At 39.6% G+C, this 17,895-nt stretch overlaps 1 protein-coding gene across 3 annotated transcripts in view; it reads left to right on the top strand.

Moving 5' to 3' along the window:
* The first annotated feature begins 702 nt into the window (after nucleotides 1-702).
* Nucleotides 703-17,895, top strand: part of LOC148872306 (calcium-transporting ATPase 4, plasma membrane-type-like) — a 39,314-nt gene continuing 22,121 nt past the window's right edge. The window contains exons 1-2 of one of the 3 annotated variants that reach the window (XM_088973107.1): nucleotides 703-1,251; nucleotides 1,409-1,623. In XM_088973107.1, the coding sequence (XP_088829233.1) occupies nucleotides 1,450-1,623 (174 nt within the window). In that variant the 5' untranslated portion in view covers nucleotides 703-1,251; nucleotides 1,409-1,449. Of the gene's footprint in view, nucleotides 1,252-1,408; nucleotides 1,624-12,446; nucleotides 12,675-17,895 lie in introns of those variants that run through there. The other 2 variants (XM_088973109.1, XM_088973108.1) reach the window with 2 other exon arrangements.

The raw sequence follows: 17,895 nt of genomic DNA, 5'->3' as shown, positions 1-17,895 counted from the left end.
ATCTTTATCAAAATCCATCATTACTCTCTCTAAATAATATTATTATTATAATGTTTGGAATGTCTCCTCTCTCATTAATTCCTCTCTTTTTCAATACATCTAGGTTAAGGGTCAAACCAAGACCAACCCTAAATATGGACCCTATCCTGAATCTAAACTGATCATAAAATCCAAATAACTACAATTTGAGCAGACTTGAATTGGGAATTTAACAAAATTTCAACGGACCATAACCTAATCCGAATCCAAACCCAACGTAGCTGATTTTTTCGAATTGGTAACCCTTGCAGCCCAGATATGACTATAACTTGGGCTGGGAGTAACAAATTTCCAATGAGCCTAACCATGATCCAACCCTCATATAGTTTCTTACAAAAAAAAAGACCCTGATATAGTTGAATTTTTTTGAATTGGGCAACCTTGACTTGCAACCCTATTATGATTAAAGAAATTTTCAAACTGAATCAAACCTTTTGATTGGTCAAAACTCTTTCAACAACATGTCTTTTCGGCATCATAATTTTATATATTTATAATTTTATACATTCAATTTAAATATTAATCCAATAAACCAAACGAAAATCATAAACTCCAATTCAATAAAATATCAAATCGAACCAAACCGTTTTCAAGTGCAGAACACCAACCGCAGAGGTTTGGTTTTGCGGTAACAATACAATGAACACGATCACCCGTTGACTCGACTCACTCGTTAAACAAAATTTCAAAAGCGCGTGACCACGTCGACCCCCTTTGTTCATTCATATTCCATCACTTTGCGCCATGAAGACTTCTATTAACTAGACAGCAGCAGCCACAACTTCATTAGATTCATACGAGCATAGCTTCGATGTATTTGAAGAATTTTTTCGAATAAAAGCTTTTATTTTCATGGCATACGAAAGAAAACAATCCGTCTCAACTACAGGGAGAAGGAACGTCGGCAATAGTTTCGACCATCAGTGAAAAAAGCAGCAGAAATATGCACTTTTTCCCAATAATAAATTTACAGAAGATCCAATTTTCTGTTTCTGACACGATATTACAGAGTCGTGAAGTTGGAATTACAGGCGGCGAGTATCGCGGTGTGACACTTCGGTCGGATTGATTATGCAATAATTATCGATCAGCGATTGTTGTTTTTGATCAATCGATTCTGCTATAAATTTGAAGTCGAGAAAGGGATTGAAGCAGCAACAGTTTTCGCCCTTTAACCTGGACAGTGGTTAATCCTTAGTATTATTTGTTAAGGTAATTTTCATATGCTGTCAGTAGTGGTAACTGACTATCTCGGTGGCTCGTTCCGTTTGTGTTTTTTTTTTTCTCCTTTTCTATGGCCGTGGGCCAATCTATAGAAACTTGGAGTTCGAGTTGTTTTTCACTTTCTCTCTTATTTGGTTGAAAACAGAGGCGGAAGAAGAATTGGAGATTTCTCTGTAGGTTTTTGGAATGGAGAAGTTGTTGGAGGAAAAGTTCGATCTCGAACACAAGCACCCCTCGCAGGAGGCTCTAAGAAGGTGGAGATCTGCAGTTTCACTGGTGAGGAACCGGCATAGGCGGTTCCGTTACACGGCGAATCTGGATAAGAGATCAGAAGCCGAACAAGCGAGGCGGAAAATCCAGGTGCGTTCACTCTCTGTACGGCTTTGTTTTACTTCGATCTTATTGATCCGTATGGCTTAATCGATGCTTTAGAGCATGAAATGGTAATGTGGTGGGCGGCGAGGTGGTGTCGATTATTTTAGGGTTTCAGTGGGCTCTGAAACAAGATTGCATTCAAACTGCTCACGTTGGATGACAGTGACGAGGTCTGAGATTCTATGGGATTCAACTAAAACTTTGAAATTTTCTTCGGTGATATCTTACGAATCGAGAACGAAATTCATGATTTCAAGATTGTTGGGCGTCAATCCGAAACCGTAGAAAAGAGCAGAAATGAATGCCGCCGTATTCCGGTGGCTTCATCGAAGAAGTGCTTTATTTGTATTATAGTGCAGATGCATTAATATGCTACTGCTTCCGGAACACAGGCACCCAACCATTCGAATTTAGGGCGCCCCACCAACCTTATATTGGGAATATCTCTCGATGATGTCTTATCATCTCCCATATTTTTATTGAGAGATGTTATTTATAGAAGGTTGGGGATGTGCTGTGGGGGATAGTGGGGCGCGATGTAGTTGTGAACAATAATTCCCAGCACCTGTTAATTGGGAAAGCTTGTTTCTGAACACTGGGGATAAGTGGACTGCCATCCACCTCAGAAATATAAATTTGTAACCCCCTCCTCTACTACTAGCCTCTTATAAATTGTCCGTAAATTTAACATTAATCCACCCTAGGAATGGACTGAACTTTAAATTTTTTTTTTTCTAGGCTGGAATTTGCTACCCACTGATTGTTTCAAGGGTAGGCTTAGATTTGATAATGTTCCGAGGTTTTTTTTTTATCTCTCATCCCCAAGCCCATAAACCCCCTAACCTATCCCTAACCTACGTGCAAACAGAAATCCCAAAATTCTTTACCAACCAACTGGTTTATTTAGTTGTTTACTCTGGGTGCACGGGCTCAAGTGTTTGTGATTGATAGGTGAACCAATTAGGATTTCTTTTGGATCAGTGTTGGGAACGTTCAATTGGTATCAGATCTCTATCCCCTTTTCTCAATCATCTTTTCATCCATCACACCGCATTTGCAGAATTGGAAACATTTTCGGGTATTTCTTTTTAATCATATGCCTGAATTCCCCGTAGGGACTATAATTATTTTTTCATCTTTTTGAGAAACGTAGGGCCCAAAATCCGAATTTTCTTTTATGGTCCATAAATACGCAAAATAATGAATAAATATTAAAATTTTCAATTATTTAATTGAAATCAAAATATCCTTAAAATCAACATAAAATATGTAAGCTCATATATATATATATATGCAATAGGAGTATTTTAATAAATTCAATATATAGGTTAGGGAGGATAGGGTTTAACCCAATAATGTAATTGATGATGTGCGATCTGGTGCTCTGTATTGTAGTACAAATCAAACATCGAATTGAGTAAGTCGCTTGGCCGAACTATAAAAAAATAGTCAAAGTATCGATGTGCTTTTTTGGTGCGGGTACTCTGATACTTAAGTCAAGAGTGTTTGAGAATTAGAAAGTAAGAGAGATAAGAGTGTTTGAGAGCTAAATCAAACATAACTTTCTTTTGATGAATGGGATGCTTTTATATAGATGTGAGATACATGTGGTTCACGCTCTTTGCCTGAGATCTCCGATAAAATGTGTCCGCCTCGCTCGGAGGCCATTTCCTAGTCGGAGAAGGAGTTCGCATATGATAAGGCTTATCCGGCCGTTTTAGAGTGTACGGTGCGGGAGGACAGGTCTGCCAAGTGAGGGACATGATCCCGGAGAACCAGGAGAGCCACGCGTACAGGATGCCATTCGCCATGTAATGTGGATCATCGGCTAGGTCGTGGTCATGTCCACGGGATCCCAACAGGAGGCCATTCCTTATGCCGAAGTCTCCAACTCACCCATGATCAATTCGCTAGTATGCTGAGGTGTTGAGGTGGCGTTGAGGCTCCTTAGAGAGTGCAAAGTGCCCCTAGAGTTGCCGAGTTGGCTCTAAGGTGGCAAGTAGTTTTATGTGTCGCACTGTCATTGCACTGTCATTGGAGGGTCAAATCCTCCATCATCAGTATCCTATTCTTTCTAGCATGGATTGTAAAATCCTAAAGCTTGTTTGTTTTTACCCAGAATTTCTTTTTTCAAACTAAATAAAACCGTTAGGATGGGGAGTTTTGGGTCTGTTTAAATGATGGGGTTTTTTAGGGGGGGTTTAAGAAGAGCTTTTGGCATGGGCAAATCTGGGCTTTAGTGGGTGGTTCGAGAGCTTTGTCCTGGTGGTTTTTTGTTTTTAAGTTGTGGAAAATGTTGGGGCAGGGTTTTTGTTCTATTTTTTTGCTGATGCCTTATCACCCTTTGTAATCTCCTTTCTTGTTTCTTTTTAATAAATTCTTTTTTTTATTTACCTCAAAAAAAAAAAAACTAAATAAAACTGTCAACCAGTACCCATTTGATAAGGTAGAATCCAAATCCGAATTTTGTCCTATCAGTTATAGCTATGTATTGAAAACATCTCCCAATGAATAAAAATTATTAAATCCGAAATTAAGAACACTCTTAACACCAACTTACAATACTTTTAGCCACGCATTGGAAACAATTTCCCTATTTATGTATTATCATTCATGGGAAAATATTTCCCATTGACAACTGGATGTGCTGTGAGAAGTGCTATATATGAAGCAAATCTGATTTCGAAATTACCATCGATACTTAGAGAGAATCATACAATGTAACAAAGTTATTGATGTCATGTGTATTTAATTCCAAAAAAAACTCCAGTATGAGTGTTGTTGCCCTCCTTGCGTCAAGTGACGGAGAAAATTTTTGTTTCTTTTAAAAAACAGGAAATGGTCCTTATTCACGATGATGATAGGCCACGCCTAAAATTTTTATCATTTTCTATGAGGTGGTTCCGTTTAGCATCAACCGTGAATTCACGAACCATTTCCTCTCACCCAAAAAAATAAGTCAATTCAGTTGTCTGTACAGCCCGCTAAACAGTAAACCGGAATCTCAAGCATGTTTTACAGAAGTTGTTTCTAATCTTGTCTTTAATTTTTTTTTAACGACGTCAGGCTGGGGGTATTTTAAGGCAGGTGTTAAAAGATTGTCAAATACTTGCTCAATGTGTTTCATGGAGTTCTCCATGGTCTAAGTGAGCATATATGCCTTCCTCGGTTGGCGTATGCCTTAATTAATGGGACTTGGATTGTCTCTTTCAGCGAAATTTAGTTACTTTTTATAGATAATTTAACTAACTAGCTTGTGAGCAACTGAGCATATTCCAACAAGACCCAACCGATTGCTGTATCGTTGGTTTGTTCCAGCGTTGACGTGGGATTAAATCTCGCAAGTAGCACTTTGGAAAAAAACAAGACCCATATTGCTAAAATATTTTATTAGAAAATTGTCGTTGAATCGCTCTTTCAATCAAGAAGTTTGGAAGAAGTTTGCATAACATAAACAAGGGGTACAATGGTGAGTGTAGAGTGAGGCACGAGTGGAAAAGATGACGTGTGGAAAAGATAGCCATGTTCTATATTCCAATTTGATCCAACAGATCTTCATGTGTCCTTTGTCTCACTTTCTTGTTATAATTTTCTTGGCAACTTCCTTCATTTTTCTTTCAACCTCCGGTTGCATATGCAATTGTCAAGAATCCAATGCCACCCTCAATAATGTCAACTACCGCGTAAAGGTATAAGTTATCTTTAGACCACTGACCACCCACCAGTACAACTGTTCTCCAAAGTCTGATGTAATCCCTAGTCGTATGACCATCTGTCCATCTGTTTGTACAGAAAATAAGTCTTTTTTTTTGTAAATTATTACAAGTACCCATATACTACGAGATCAGTGACAAATACCCCTGAATTTTTTTTATGTTATGACAAATACCCTTGGACTTTTATGTTATGATAAATACCCCTTAACTCAGATAATGAAAATATTAAATTATCAAAATATCCATTAAACTTTTTTTTTCTTTTTTTTTTTCATTCTTTCTTAAAACTTTTCGATGAATTGGGCAAATTTCTTAAACTGTCCTTATAATTTAGTTAATTGATTAAGTATATTTTTACTATTTGAAAATTGACTAACAATACTCATATCGATTTTGACAATTGACTAATACTTTTTTTCGATAACAGAAAGACCAAAAAAGATTATTTTACCCTTTATTCTTCTTCAAAATTTTAAAACAAGAAAGAAATGTTGATTCATCCAAACACTAACATTTCAAACCCAGAACCTTCCATCGTCCTCCTCTAAGAAATTTACCCTATATATTACCTATGGAGACTTGAATCACGTGAAGTTTTGTCAGTGAAGGTTGAAGACGGATGCACCTGCGTCCAGTTTTTCTTCCATCCCCCTTTGAACCCGTTGGGCAAGAGCACTAGTAACTCCCAACCGTATTTGTGCAAATCGTTGATCGTGCATAGTTATTCATGGTTCGATCCACGCATTCATCTATGTCTGCAAGTGGTTTACTGTTTGCGCCTTTGCAACTTAGGTTGCAACTCTGCAACTCTTCACGAGATACCTGTTGTAGCTCTTTAGGTGAGATGGTTATTTGAGTCCTGTTTACTGTTTTTTTTCTGGAAGAAAACAACCTTTAGGAAGAAATTAGTGTACTGATTTTTAAAATTTTAATCAAAGAAATAGAGGTGGATGGACCTAGATCTATTCTCTATTATCCACTAAAGGTCCTCCTAGGATTCCATTAAACACGATTCCTTTTTTTGCATAAGGAGAATACAATTTACATCGATTCAACGGAATTCCTTCTCCATTCTCCCCTGTTTCTGGATTTCGTGAATCCTAACTGTTGGAATCCCATTAAACATGATTCCTTCTCCATTCTCCCCTGTTTTTGATATTAAAAACAATAAATAACAAAATATTTAACCGTTTTAAGAAGAAAACAGGAGAAGAGGTTAACAAATTCCGGATTACAAAGCACTCCTTCCATCTTCCACCTTCGCCTCCTCTGCCCGTTGCCTTGGATTCACGGAATCCATTTACACCAGTTGTTGTGATTGGGCCTTTGTCAAGTACAATGCCAATACCAACCTCATCACCCAACTGTTTATCGTTGTAACCACCATCGTCGGCTCCATCCAGGCTGGCATTGGAGACCTCTAGTACCATGGCATCATTCACCACAGCTTTTGCTCCTCCGGCGGGGAGAGTATTTGATGCAACTACGGTGAAGAGATCCAGAGAAAGCGGAGAGGAGAAAGGGCTTTTGGATTGGATCCTTGGGGGTCTACAGAAGGAAGACCAGCTGCTTGAGACCGATCCCATTTTAAAGAACGTCGAGTAAAAGAACAGCGGCACTACAAGTTCGGGGCAGAGGGGATCTGTCGCAGTTCCACCCAAGAAGTCACACGGGTTTGGAGGAAAAAGAAGGGAAAAGAGAGAAAGATGGGTGGGAGGTGGAGGGTAAAATTGGGTTTTAAAATATATATATCACGTGCGAATGAACGAGGTTTTGAAATGAGACGACGTAATGCCCTTGAGAACGAGGTTTTGAAATGGTGACACCCCGAGAACTTTGGTTAGGAGATCTGCTAGTTGGTTGTTGCCATTGATGTGGAAAGTTTTGATCTCGTTACTCTGAATATGTTCTCGAATAAAATGGCAGTCAATGTCAATGTGCTTTGTGTGTTCATGGAAAATTGGATTGGCAGCGATGTGGAGAGCAGCTTGACTATTGCAGAATAATTCCATGAGTGTTGCGATGTGAATTGTTAGATCTGCAAAAACTCATTTAAGCCAAATGAATTCTAAGGTTGTGACTGCCATAGCTAGATACTCGGCCTTTGTAGAGGATCGTGACACAGTGTGTTGTTTCTTGGTCTTCAAAGAGATCGGAGACTGCTCAAGAATTATGATATAGCCTGTTGTGGAGCATCGAGTAAGTGGACAACTAGCCCAGTTAGAATCAAAGAAGGCCTAGACCACGAAGTCATTAGTGGATGGGATAAAGATGCCATGATGGGGAGTGGACTTGAGATATCTAACCACCCATAAAGCAACTTGGAGGTGCTCTTCTCGTGGATCTTGCATGAATTGACTAAGCTGATTTACTATGAAACTAAGATTAGGCCTTGTGGTCGTAAGGTACAGAAGGCGGCCCACCAAATGCTTGTATTGGGTTGGGTTTGAGAGGACTGGAGTGGCATCATTATTGAAGTGTCGTTACTGTTCCATGGGAGTTGAACATGGTTTGTGATGCTGCGCGATCTAATTACTCCCTGTTGGAGGTGATCTGTCTCCCAGACAGACGATGGACTAAATCTACAAGAATATCAGAGAACCCAGGGTTGCTAGCCCGACGAAGTTGCTCCAATGCTTAAGTCAGTAAACTGAAGCGAGCTGAGAATTGCTTTAGAAAGTAGAGAGCTAGAGAGCAAGAAAATCACGCGTACCTTGAGCCACCAGGGGAGGAGCCTTTATATAGTTGAGTCCTCGCGGATTTTGCGGATCGGTTTCGGGATCTTCGTCACGATAGGATCCGTTTCCGTTTTAGTTGGAAGATAACGCTGCCAATCGATAAGGTCCATCAATTCCACTCGAATCAGGCGGGGAGATAATGCTAGTTGTTACGCGGCGTGATCCCGTGAGGTTTGGGATCCGTTGGAGGGATTTTCAAGATCACCACGTGCGGCATGCTGGTATCCCCGAGTTGATGTCTTTAAGTCCCGAACTGGGTTGAATGCCGAAGTGCCTTGGCATCGAGGTGTTCTTGTTGCGATATGGTACCGGGGTAGTTGGGTATCCGAGCTCAACCTGTTGCGGGCTGGTCAAGTTAGACTGAGTTGTCATCTCTTGTTTAGGTCGCGTCCACGTGTCCCCTCTTTACTAGGTTGGGCCAAATCACCCTTCATCAATTTGCATTCGTGCATCTCGGTTTTGTTCAAAATGTCAATGATGTGTTTACGCTAACTTAAGAAGATGCTTGAGTTCGAACGAGCCACCTCAATGCCCAAAAAATATGTCAAAGGTCCAAGATCCTTGATGTTGAAACACTCATTGATGTAAGATTTAAGGGAGGCAATACAACTTAGATCATTTCCTGTGGTGATGAGGTCATCTACATACACAAGGACTGCAACAAAGGAGTTGTCTTGTTTGCTTGTAAAAAGTGAGTAGTTTGCCACTGATTGGGTAAATCCAGCACCCAAGAGCATGTGAGTGAATTTTTGGAACCACATTTGTGAAGTTTGTTTGAGGCCATATACGGATTTTTGGAGTTTGCAAACTCATTGATCGCCATCTATGGCAAATCCAAGAGTGATGCACATGTAAACATCTTCTTGGAGCTCACCGTGGAGAAATGCATTATTTACATCAAGTTGATGAAGTTCATATCACTTGGCAACAACCATTGTGATCAAGCAACGAACAATAACAATCTTTGCTATAGGTGTGAAGGTGTCATGGTAGTCAAGTCCTTCGACTTGATTATAACCTTTTGCCACCAAACAGGCCTTGTATCTCTCAATGCTACCATCAACTCTTAACTTGATCTTGTAGACCCTTTTGAACCTATGGCCTTCTTTCCAGGTGGTAAGTCTACAAGTGTCCATGTGTTGTTGCGCTCAAGTGCTTCAATTTCGGTTGCCATTGTCTGTCACCATTTGGGATCATTGACAGTCTCAACAAAGGAAGATGGTTCTATTTTTGAGGACATCATAGTTAGGCAAGCATTGGGGCTGGTGACCGCATTTGCAAGAGGTGGAAGTTGGTAGTCATATGAGCGCAAGTGGGTGGAGACTTGACGAGGTCTACGTGGTCGTGGGCCAAGCTAGTTTGAAACTTGGTTATTTTCCTCAATGACTATTTCTGGGTTGTCAACGGGTGTGCTTGTGATTGGTGGTGTTTCATGCATGTCATGGACGAATGAATCAGGTGATATGGTCGAATCATGGTCGGATGCAGGCAATGGGATGATAAGAGTGGTCGATGTTGAGTGTGAAGTCTAAAATGGGAACTGATCTTCATAAAATATGACATCTTGGGAGGTAAAAGTGTGCCTAGTGGTTATATCAAACACACAATACTCTTTTTGACCAAAGGGGTACCCAACAAACACACATGTTGCCTTGCTAGAAAATTTATCCTGAGGTTTGGGTTGTACTTGTGCATAACAGAGACAACCAAACACTCGCATGTAGTTGTAACTTGGGGTTTGTTGCAGTAGTACTTCTGACGGAGATTTTCCTGAAAGGAATGGTGTTAGTAGCCGATTAATGAGGTATGTGGTCGTGAGGAGACGTTACCCCAGAGTGTGATAGGTAGTGAAGCCTGGAAGCGTAATGCACATGCAACTTCTAGTAGGTGATGGTGTTTGCGCTCTACAACACCATTTTGTTGAGGGCTTTCTACACAAGGATGTTGCTGGGTTATGTCTTGTTCAACGAAGTAATTGAGAAGATGAACAAAAAAGAATTCCTTGCCATTATCCGATCGAATTTGTCGAACGGAGTGGCCATATTTCCTTTTTACCATAGCACAAAAAGATATAAGATGACGAACAACTCCTTATTTAAATTTCAAAAGATAAGTCCAAGTACATCTCGTATGATCGTCAACAATGGTAAGAAAATAATGTGCGCCCATGTATGCTAGAGTCTTGTACCCTCCCCATAAATCGCAATGTACCAAGTCAGAGGGTTGAGCAACTCAAGACTTTTGAACAGGAAATGGTAATTTTGACTGTTTGGCCTTGTGGCATGCATCGCAATAGATGTTTTGAGGAAGGGTCAAAATTTCTAGAATGAGAGAAAGGCATTGCGATGAGGCATGTCCAAGTTGTCTGTGCCAAAGTTCTTGGCCTTTATTTAAGGTTGCAGTGAACACACAGAATTATCTACAGATCCAGTAGTGGTAAAGTAATACAATCCATCCATGAGTTTACCCATCCCAATCACAGTCCAAGAGACAAGGTCTGGAGAACACAAAATGAAGGAAAGAACATAACAGCACATTGCAGCTCCTTTGTAAGTTTGCTAACAGAGAGTAAGTTGCAATGGAGTTTTGGGACATGTAAAACATGATTGATGACCAAGCTTGGTCCAAGGTTCATAGTTTCGTAATAAGATGCAGTTGTAACAGTCCCATTCGGAAGATGAATTGGTTTGGAAGAGTGCAACTGAGTGCGATTAGATAACAATGATGCAATGGAAACCATATGGTCAGGAGCACCACTATCTAGAATCCATCCAACGGAAATAGTTGAGTGCTTACCGGAAAGACTCACATGCGCAGTCTGATTCATGGTTCTCTCTGCTCAATAGGCCCGTCAACTAGTTATATTGTTGGATGCTCAGCCCAACGATAGGTGATTCATCATCATTGGTGTTTGCATTAGCACACGAACTAGGTTGGAGAATCTTGCCAGACTTTGTAGAACGATTTGGTTTGCCTTTCTCTCATCCGACAGGGTAACTCACAAGCTTATAACATCATTCCCTTGTGTGTCCAATTTTCTTGCAGTGATCACAAACATACTTAGAACGATTGCGATTCAGAGTCTCGAGGCATGGATCTAGATACACTATTCAATGCAACAACTTCAGGGTTGGGTGGTCCTCAAAGGGAGATAGACATCTAGTAGCGTTCTTCTTGGATGAGTATGCCTTGTTCAAACTCGGCAATAGATCCAATCCTAGAATGTTCGATCGGATAATGTTGAAAGATTCATTTAAACCCATCAAGAATTGGTGGAGTTTTTCTTTCTCATGGTCCACAATTAATTGTTTAAATGCTCCGCAAGTATACTGAGGCAGATAGGTGAGGCTTTTGAGTTCATCCCACAACCCTTTGAGTCTTGTGAAATACCCGGCTACGGTTAGGTCTCCTTAGCATTGCCAAGTCCCGTTTCAGTTGTTGGATCCGTGGGATGTTGCTCTCTGCAAATCTTTCCTCTAATCATTTCCACATCTCAGAAGCTGAGTCAAAGAATTAAACAGCCAAGAAACCACCATTGAATTACCTTTAACCCATTCTCGTCCACCAACCGGTATTTGTTCTGTCCGTTACCATGTTAGATAATTATCTTCTGTCAAAGGAAAGAATACAAGAATGCTTTGGATTATCTGAAAAGTTGGATCAGATTCCATAGCTGTCACGGCTGGAAACAATGGCGACAGTGACAGTGATGAAAACAAAAGGGATAAAGAAGGAGGAAATCACAGCGAAAGGGATTAAGGCTCTCATACCATGTAAAAACAAAGAAAATAGAGGCGGGGTGCGGAAAGAATGGAATGAGGTATTTTTTTGAATTAAATGAGAATGGAATGAGGTATAAATACATTTCGGGTCGGTGGATAACCGACTTGCAACTAATTGACGCAAGTGTAACAAATGGTAACCGACTTTGTAATTAAATGCCACGTGGAAAGCCAGCTGTCCGTCAAACTATTCTTATTCTACCACCGAACGTGGGCAGAAGCCGGAATCGTTCTCCGAGTGACAGAACTAAAGTTGGACGAATTAAAACAAGGACCAGATTTCTGGAAATCCGACAAGTTGGAATGAGCAGTGAAGGATATATATAGAGGTTTTCTAACTAACGTTGAAGTGCCTGCAGTTGAAGATGCCTATAGAGGTGAAAGGAGCGATGGCTTCTGTACGAAGCCATACTTGAATAGTTGAATGTGCACAGAGGGCTTTTGGAGGATTAGAATTAATATAGGACTGGTTGTAGAGGCAACCATGACAGTATAGAGTAAGCATTAGCGGAGTATAATTGGAGTTTTGGGGTTGGAGGGATCCCTGAATCCAGAGCTGCTAGAAATAAGATGTGTAACACCGGCTGGTACTGTTAACAATCGATAACATAAATAGAGCTTCAGAGATCGCAGGAGCACCTTCCCACTTGCTATAGCACAGATGTTGTGAAGAAGCTATTAGAAAAAGCTCAGCGGAGAGTTGTGGTTGGATGATGATCGCAGGAGCGCCTTCCCTTCGTGCTTTTACCAAGCGTTGTTTGTGCAGTACAGGAACAGAGAAATTAATCTTACTATTGAAGGTTTACAGAAACAAAGAAACTTATCTTCGTTGTGATGAATATCTTGTGATCTTGTTTGCTTACCCAAAAATTAATCTTACTGTCAAATGGCTAGAGCGTTGGCATGAATGAACGAGAAAGGGGAGCGGAGGAAAGACGATGAAAGTGCAAAGTATAAAAAAAATTTGATGATTTCAAAAATTAAAGAAAAGGGTAGTTTGGGCATTAATGAAATTTAAACAGTGATGTGAGAATTTTTTGAAGTTAGTGATAGAATGCTAATGGGGTCTGTGTCTAACGACCAAAATTGCAGGAGTTCGGTTGGGCTACACATTTACATGTTACAACGCGGGCTACTCGAAAACCAATGGCCAAAATGGACCGGGCCGGACGGTTAGATTCGAAAAACCGTATATTTTACCCCATAACGGTTAGATTCGAAAAACCGTATATTTTACCCCAAAACTATTCCATTCTTTTGCCAAAAAATGTTGGTTTAGTTAGCAAATTACTGACTCGGGCGTTCTAACAGTTTGAACTGTTCAACGGTTTTGGCCATTTTTTATTTTAATTTTTTTTGTTAGAATGGACTGTCCCTTTGGTTCGAACAGTCGGACCATTCAGCCCAGACGAACCCTTGACCGATCAAGGGTTCCTACTTAAGTATGGGACACATCACTTAATATAAACATTACACATCAACTTTAAATATAAATAAAAGGACTAAACAACTCCTATTCAGTCGACACTAGCACTCCCCCTCAAGCTGGTGAGTATATAATATCATATAATCCCAGTTTGTTACGTATGTAGTCCACTCTTCCTCGACTCAACCCTTTGGTAAACAAGTCTACCCATTGACTTCTTGTGTTAAACATATGTAGTGGCTATCACTCCACTAATCACTTTTTCTCTCACAAAGTGACAGTCAACTTCTATATGCTTTGTTCTTTTATGAAAAACTGGATCAAAGGAGATGTGGACTGCAATTTGATTGTCACAAGAAAGAAGTGGTATGTGAGTACTGTAAAAAGCCTAAACATACGAAGGATACTTGCTAGAAATTACATCCACATCTTTTACCAATAAGGTTTTGGACCAGCAATAGTAGTAAGAAGACCAAGAAGACTAGGAATGCAAATGTGTTTATTGTCCTAAAGGGTGAGAAAGGGTGTGCTTTTATAAACCATGCCACTATTTCAGGTAATCATAGAAGCCCTTAGATTATAAATTATGGTGCTTCTAGTTATATAACCAGCATGTCTAACCTATTTAGCTCATAACAACTTCTTTCTGATTGTAAAAAGATATCCCTTGCTGATGGGCCCCTTGCTCCTATTTCAAGAAAGGAAGATATCAAAACTTCAAAAACCCTTGTTTTATCCTTTGTTTTTCATGTTCCTAAACATAATACTTAACTTTTGTCTATTAGTAGCTTAACAAAGTCAATGAATTGTAGTATAACACTTTTCACACTCATTTTGTTTTTCAAAACCTAAAATCTCTGTTACATATTGTATAATTAAAATAGGAAGTAAATACTAGGGAGATATGATTTACCTTGATTGTAGGACTGATTTGTAGGAATTTGATTAGTCTTATTTCCTAACATAGAATTTGTAACTTGTATATATACATACGAGATTGATGAATAATATAACAAATTCTTCTTCCTTTGTTTACTCTTGCATTACATGGTATCAGAGCATCTGGTCTCTACCTGCCCTTTCGTTTTTTTCCTAAGTAAACAACAGGTAGAGGAAAACTTTTGGGTATTTAGTGTCACCTCCTTGGAGCAGTTTTTTTTTTTTTTTTTTTTTTTTTCTCGCCGCCCATCCAGGAAGAAGCGCCGCCCGTCGATCGGAGGTTCTACAAAATCCTGCGCATGCGTCTCATGCGCCGCCTGAAGATTCTGCCACAGTCACACGTGCCGGCGCGTGAAGGCGCGTCTGTCGCCGAAAAAAAAAAATTTGTCGGTCATTGTCTTTTGGCTCACCTCGTCCTGTATAGCACATATTTGTGCTTTGTTACATGCATATCCATTCCGATGTGACTTTTGTTTTCAACAGGTGTGCTTCGTTGATTTTCGGTGTTTAAAATATTCTATTTATTTGAATTTTGAGGTTATGGCAGACAAGAAATCAGTAGTTATGTCGGATGTTGTTACGGTGATGTCAAAAATAACTGAGCATAAGCTTAATGGCTCTAATTATCTGGATTGGAGTAAAACTGTTCAACTATATTTATTGAGTATTGCTATGGATAACCATTTGACTGATGACCCTCCTAGTGATGACTCGAGAAAGTCTTGGTTGAGGGAGGATGCTAGTTTGTTCTTGCAGATACGTAACTCCATTGAAAGTGAGGTGGTTGGTTTAGTCACTCACTATGGATTTGTTAAGGAATTAATGAACTATCTAGAGTTCTTATACTCCGGAAAGGGGAATATTTCCCGCATTTATGATGTCTGCAAAGCCTTTTACAAGGCGGACAAAGGCGATAGATCTCTTACAAGCTATTTCATGGATTTCAAGAAAACATATGAAGAACTTAATATGTTGCTTTCGTTTAGTACTGATGTGACTGTTCAACAAGCTCAGCGAGAAAAGATGGCTGTTATGAGTTTTTTAGCTGGCCTCTCTTCTGAATTTGAGACTGCTAAATCTCAGATTCTTTCCAGTTTAAAGATCTCTTCTCTACAAGATGCTTTCAGTAGGGTCCTTTGTACAGAAAGTTCTCCACCTATTTAGCCTAGTGGTGCCCTTGTCAGTCACAATAATACATATGAATCAGGGAGACAACAATACAGGAGTGGTAGTGGTAGTAAAGGGATAGGATCCAACAATTATGATAGGTCAAGTAACTATGACATGAATACTAATACTCGTGGACAGGAGTCAGGAGAGATAGTGTGTCATTACTGTCATAAGCCAGGACATATGAAGCGGGATTGCAAGAAGTTGCAGAATAAGAAAACTCAGTCTGCCCATATTGCATCCACCACGAATACTTCTAAGAAGTCTATCATGATATCTATAGATGAATATGCCAAATTTGCTCAGTACCAAGAATCATTGAAACCTCAATCTACTCCTATTACTGCCATCGTCGAATCAGGTAAACCCAATACATGTCTTGTTTCCTCCTCTTCAAAATGGGTCATTGATTCTGGAGCTACAGATCATATGATAGGTAATTCAAGTCTGTTTTCTACCTTTCAGTCTCATAAATCTACCTCTCCTGTTACTTTAGCAGATGGGTCAACATCTTGTGTTATTGGGTCTGGCACAATTAGTCCAACACCACCACTTCCTTTGTCATCTGTTTTTAGTTTACCTTAGTTATCATTTAATTTAATTTCTGTTAGCAAACTCACACGTACCCTTAATTGTTGTGTCTCATTTTTTCCTGATTATTGTTTATTTCAGGATCTTACGACAAAGAAGATTATTGGTAAAGGACATGAGTTTGGAGGTCTCTACATCCTTGATACACAAGTTCCAAGATCCATAGCCTGTTCTGGAATTGTGACCCCTTTTGAAGCACATTGTCAGTTGGGCCACCCCTCTCTCCATGTGTTAAAGCAAATTTGTTCTCAATTTCAGAGTTTGTCGTCATTAAATTGTGAGTCTTGTCAGTTTCCTAAACACCATCATCTTAGTTCGAGTCCTAGAGTCAATAAACGAGCTAGTGCTCCTTTTGAGTTAGTCCATTCAAATTTTTTGGGTCCGTGTCCAGTTGAGTCCAAAACTGGGTTTAAGTATTTTATTACTTTTGTTGATGATTACTCTCGTATGACATGGTTATATTTAATGAAAAATCATTCTGAGGTGTTTTCTCATTTTTCTGCTTTCTGTGCTAAAGTTAAAACTCAATTTAATGTTTCAGTACAAATATTGAGAAGTGATAATGCTAAGGAGTACTTGTCAGAATCCTTTCAAACTTACATGCTTCAGCATGGCATTCTTCATCAAACTTCTTGTGTAGATACACCATCTCAAAATGGGGTTGCTGAACGGAAAAATAGACACCTTCTGGAAACTACAAGAGCTTTGTTATTTCAAATGACGGTTCCTAAACCTTTCTGGGCTGATGCAGTTTCCACAGCATGTTTCTTGATTAACCATATGTCTTCGTCTGTCCTTCAGGGTAAGACTCCTTATCATGTTCTGTTTCCAAATAAAACATTGTTTCCTATTAAGCCTAGGGTATTTGGGTGTACATGCTTTGTTCGGGATGTTCGTCCTCAGGTTACCAAACTAGATCCAAAATCTTTGAAGTGTGTTTTTCTTGGGTATTCTCGTGTTCAAAAAGGGTATAGATGTTATTGTTCTACTCTTCACAGATATCTTGTGTCAGTTGATGTTAGTTTTCTAAAAGATACACCTTTCTTTCCATCTACTCTTCATTCAAGTCAGGGGGAGGATGATGATTTGTTAATCTATACTGTCACATCATCTGTTGCACATCCTATTGAATCTACTCCTGCTAGGCCTAAGCCACCAGCTCCTTCGTTGTCGGGTCCAGTCTCAAATGATCATGTTCCTTCGTCATCAAAACCAGTCTCTAATGATGATCTTCCTATTGCTCTTCGTAAAGGTAAGCGTAAGTGTACTTATCCAGTGTCTTCATTTGTGTCTTATAATCATTTGTCGTCCTATTCTTGTTTTTTTATTGCATCTCTTGATTCTATCTCTGTTCCTAAGACTATTAAAGAAGCCCTTTCACCCTGGATGGCATAATGCTATGATTGAGGAGATGAATGCTTTAGAGGACAATGGTACTTGGACCTTGGTAAATTTACCTGTAGATAAGAAGGCTATTGGGTGTAAATGGGTGTTTACAGTTAAAGTCAATCTTGATGGGTCCATTGCCTGATTGAAAGCCTGTCTTATTGCTAAAGGATATGCTCAAACTTATGGAGTGGATTATTCTGATACCTTTTCTCCTGTGTCTAAATTTACTTCTGTCAGGTTGTTTATTTCTATGGCAGCTACTTATAGTTGGCCTCTTCATCAGTTAGACATCAATGATGCTTTTCTTCATGGGGATCTTCAGGAGGAAGTTTATATGGAGCAACCACCTGGCTTTGTTGCTCAGGGGGAGTATGGAAATGTTTGCTATCTTCATAAGTCTCTGTACAGGTTGAAGTAGAGTCCTCGCGCCTAGTTTGGAAAGTTTAGTCAGGCAGTCGAGAATTTTGGTATGAAGAAAAGTAAGTTTGATCATTCTGTTTTCTTCA

Source organism: Nelumbo lutea, chromosome 2 (genome assembly GCF_056320005.1).
Source record: "Nelumbo lutea isolate HS-2025 chromosome 2, American lotus-T2T, whole genome shotgun sequence".
In the NCBI taxonomy this organism is placed as follows: domain Eukaryota; kingdom Viridiplantae; phylum Streptophyta; class Magnoliopsida; order Proteales; family Nelumbonaceae; genus Nelumbo; species Nelumbo lutea.
This window is presented reverse-complemented; position numbering and strand designations above follow the sequence as displayed.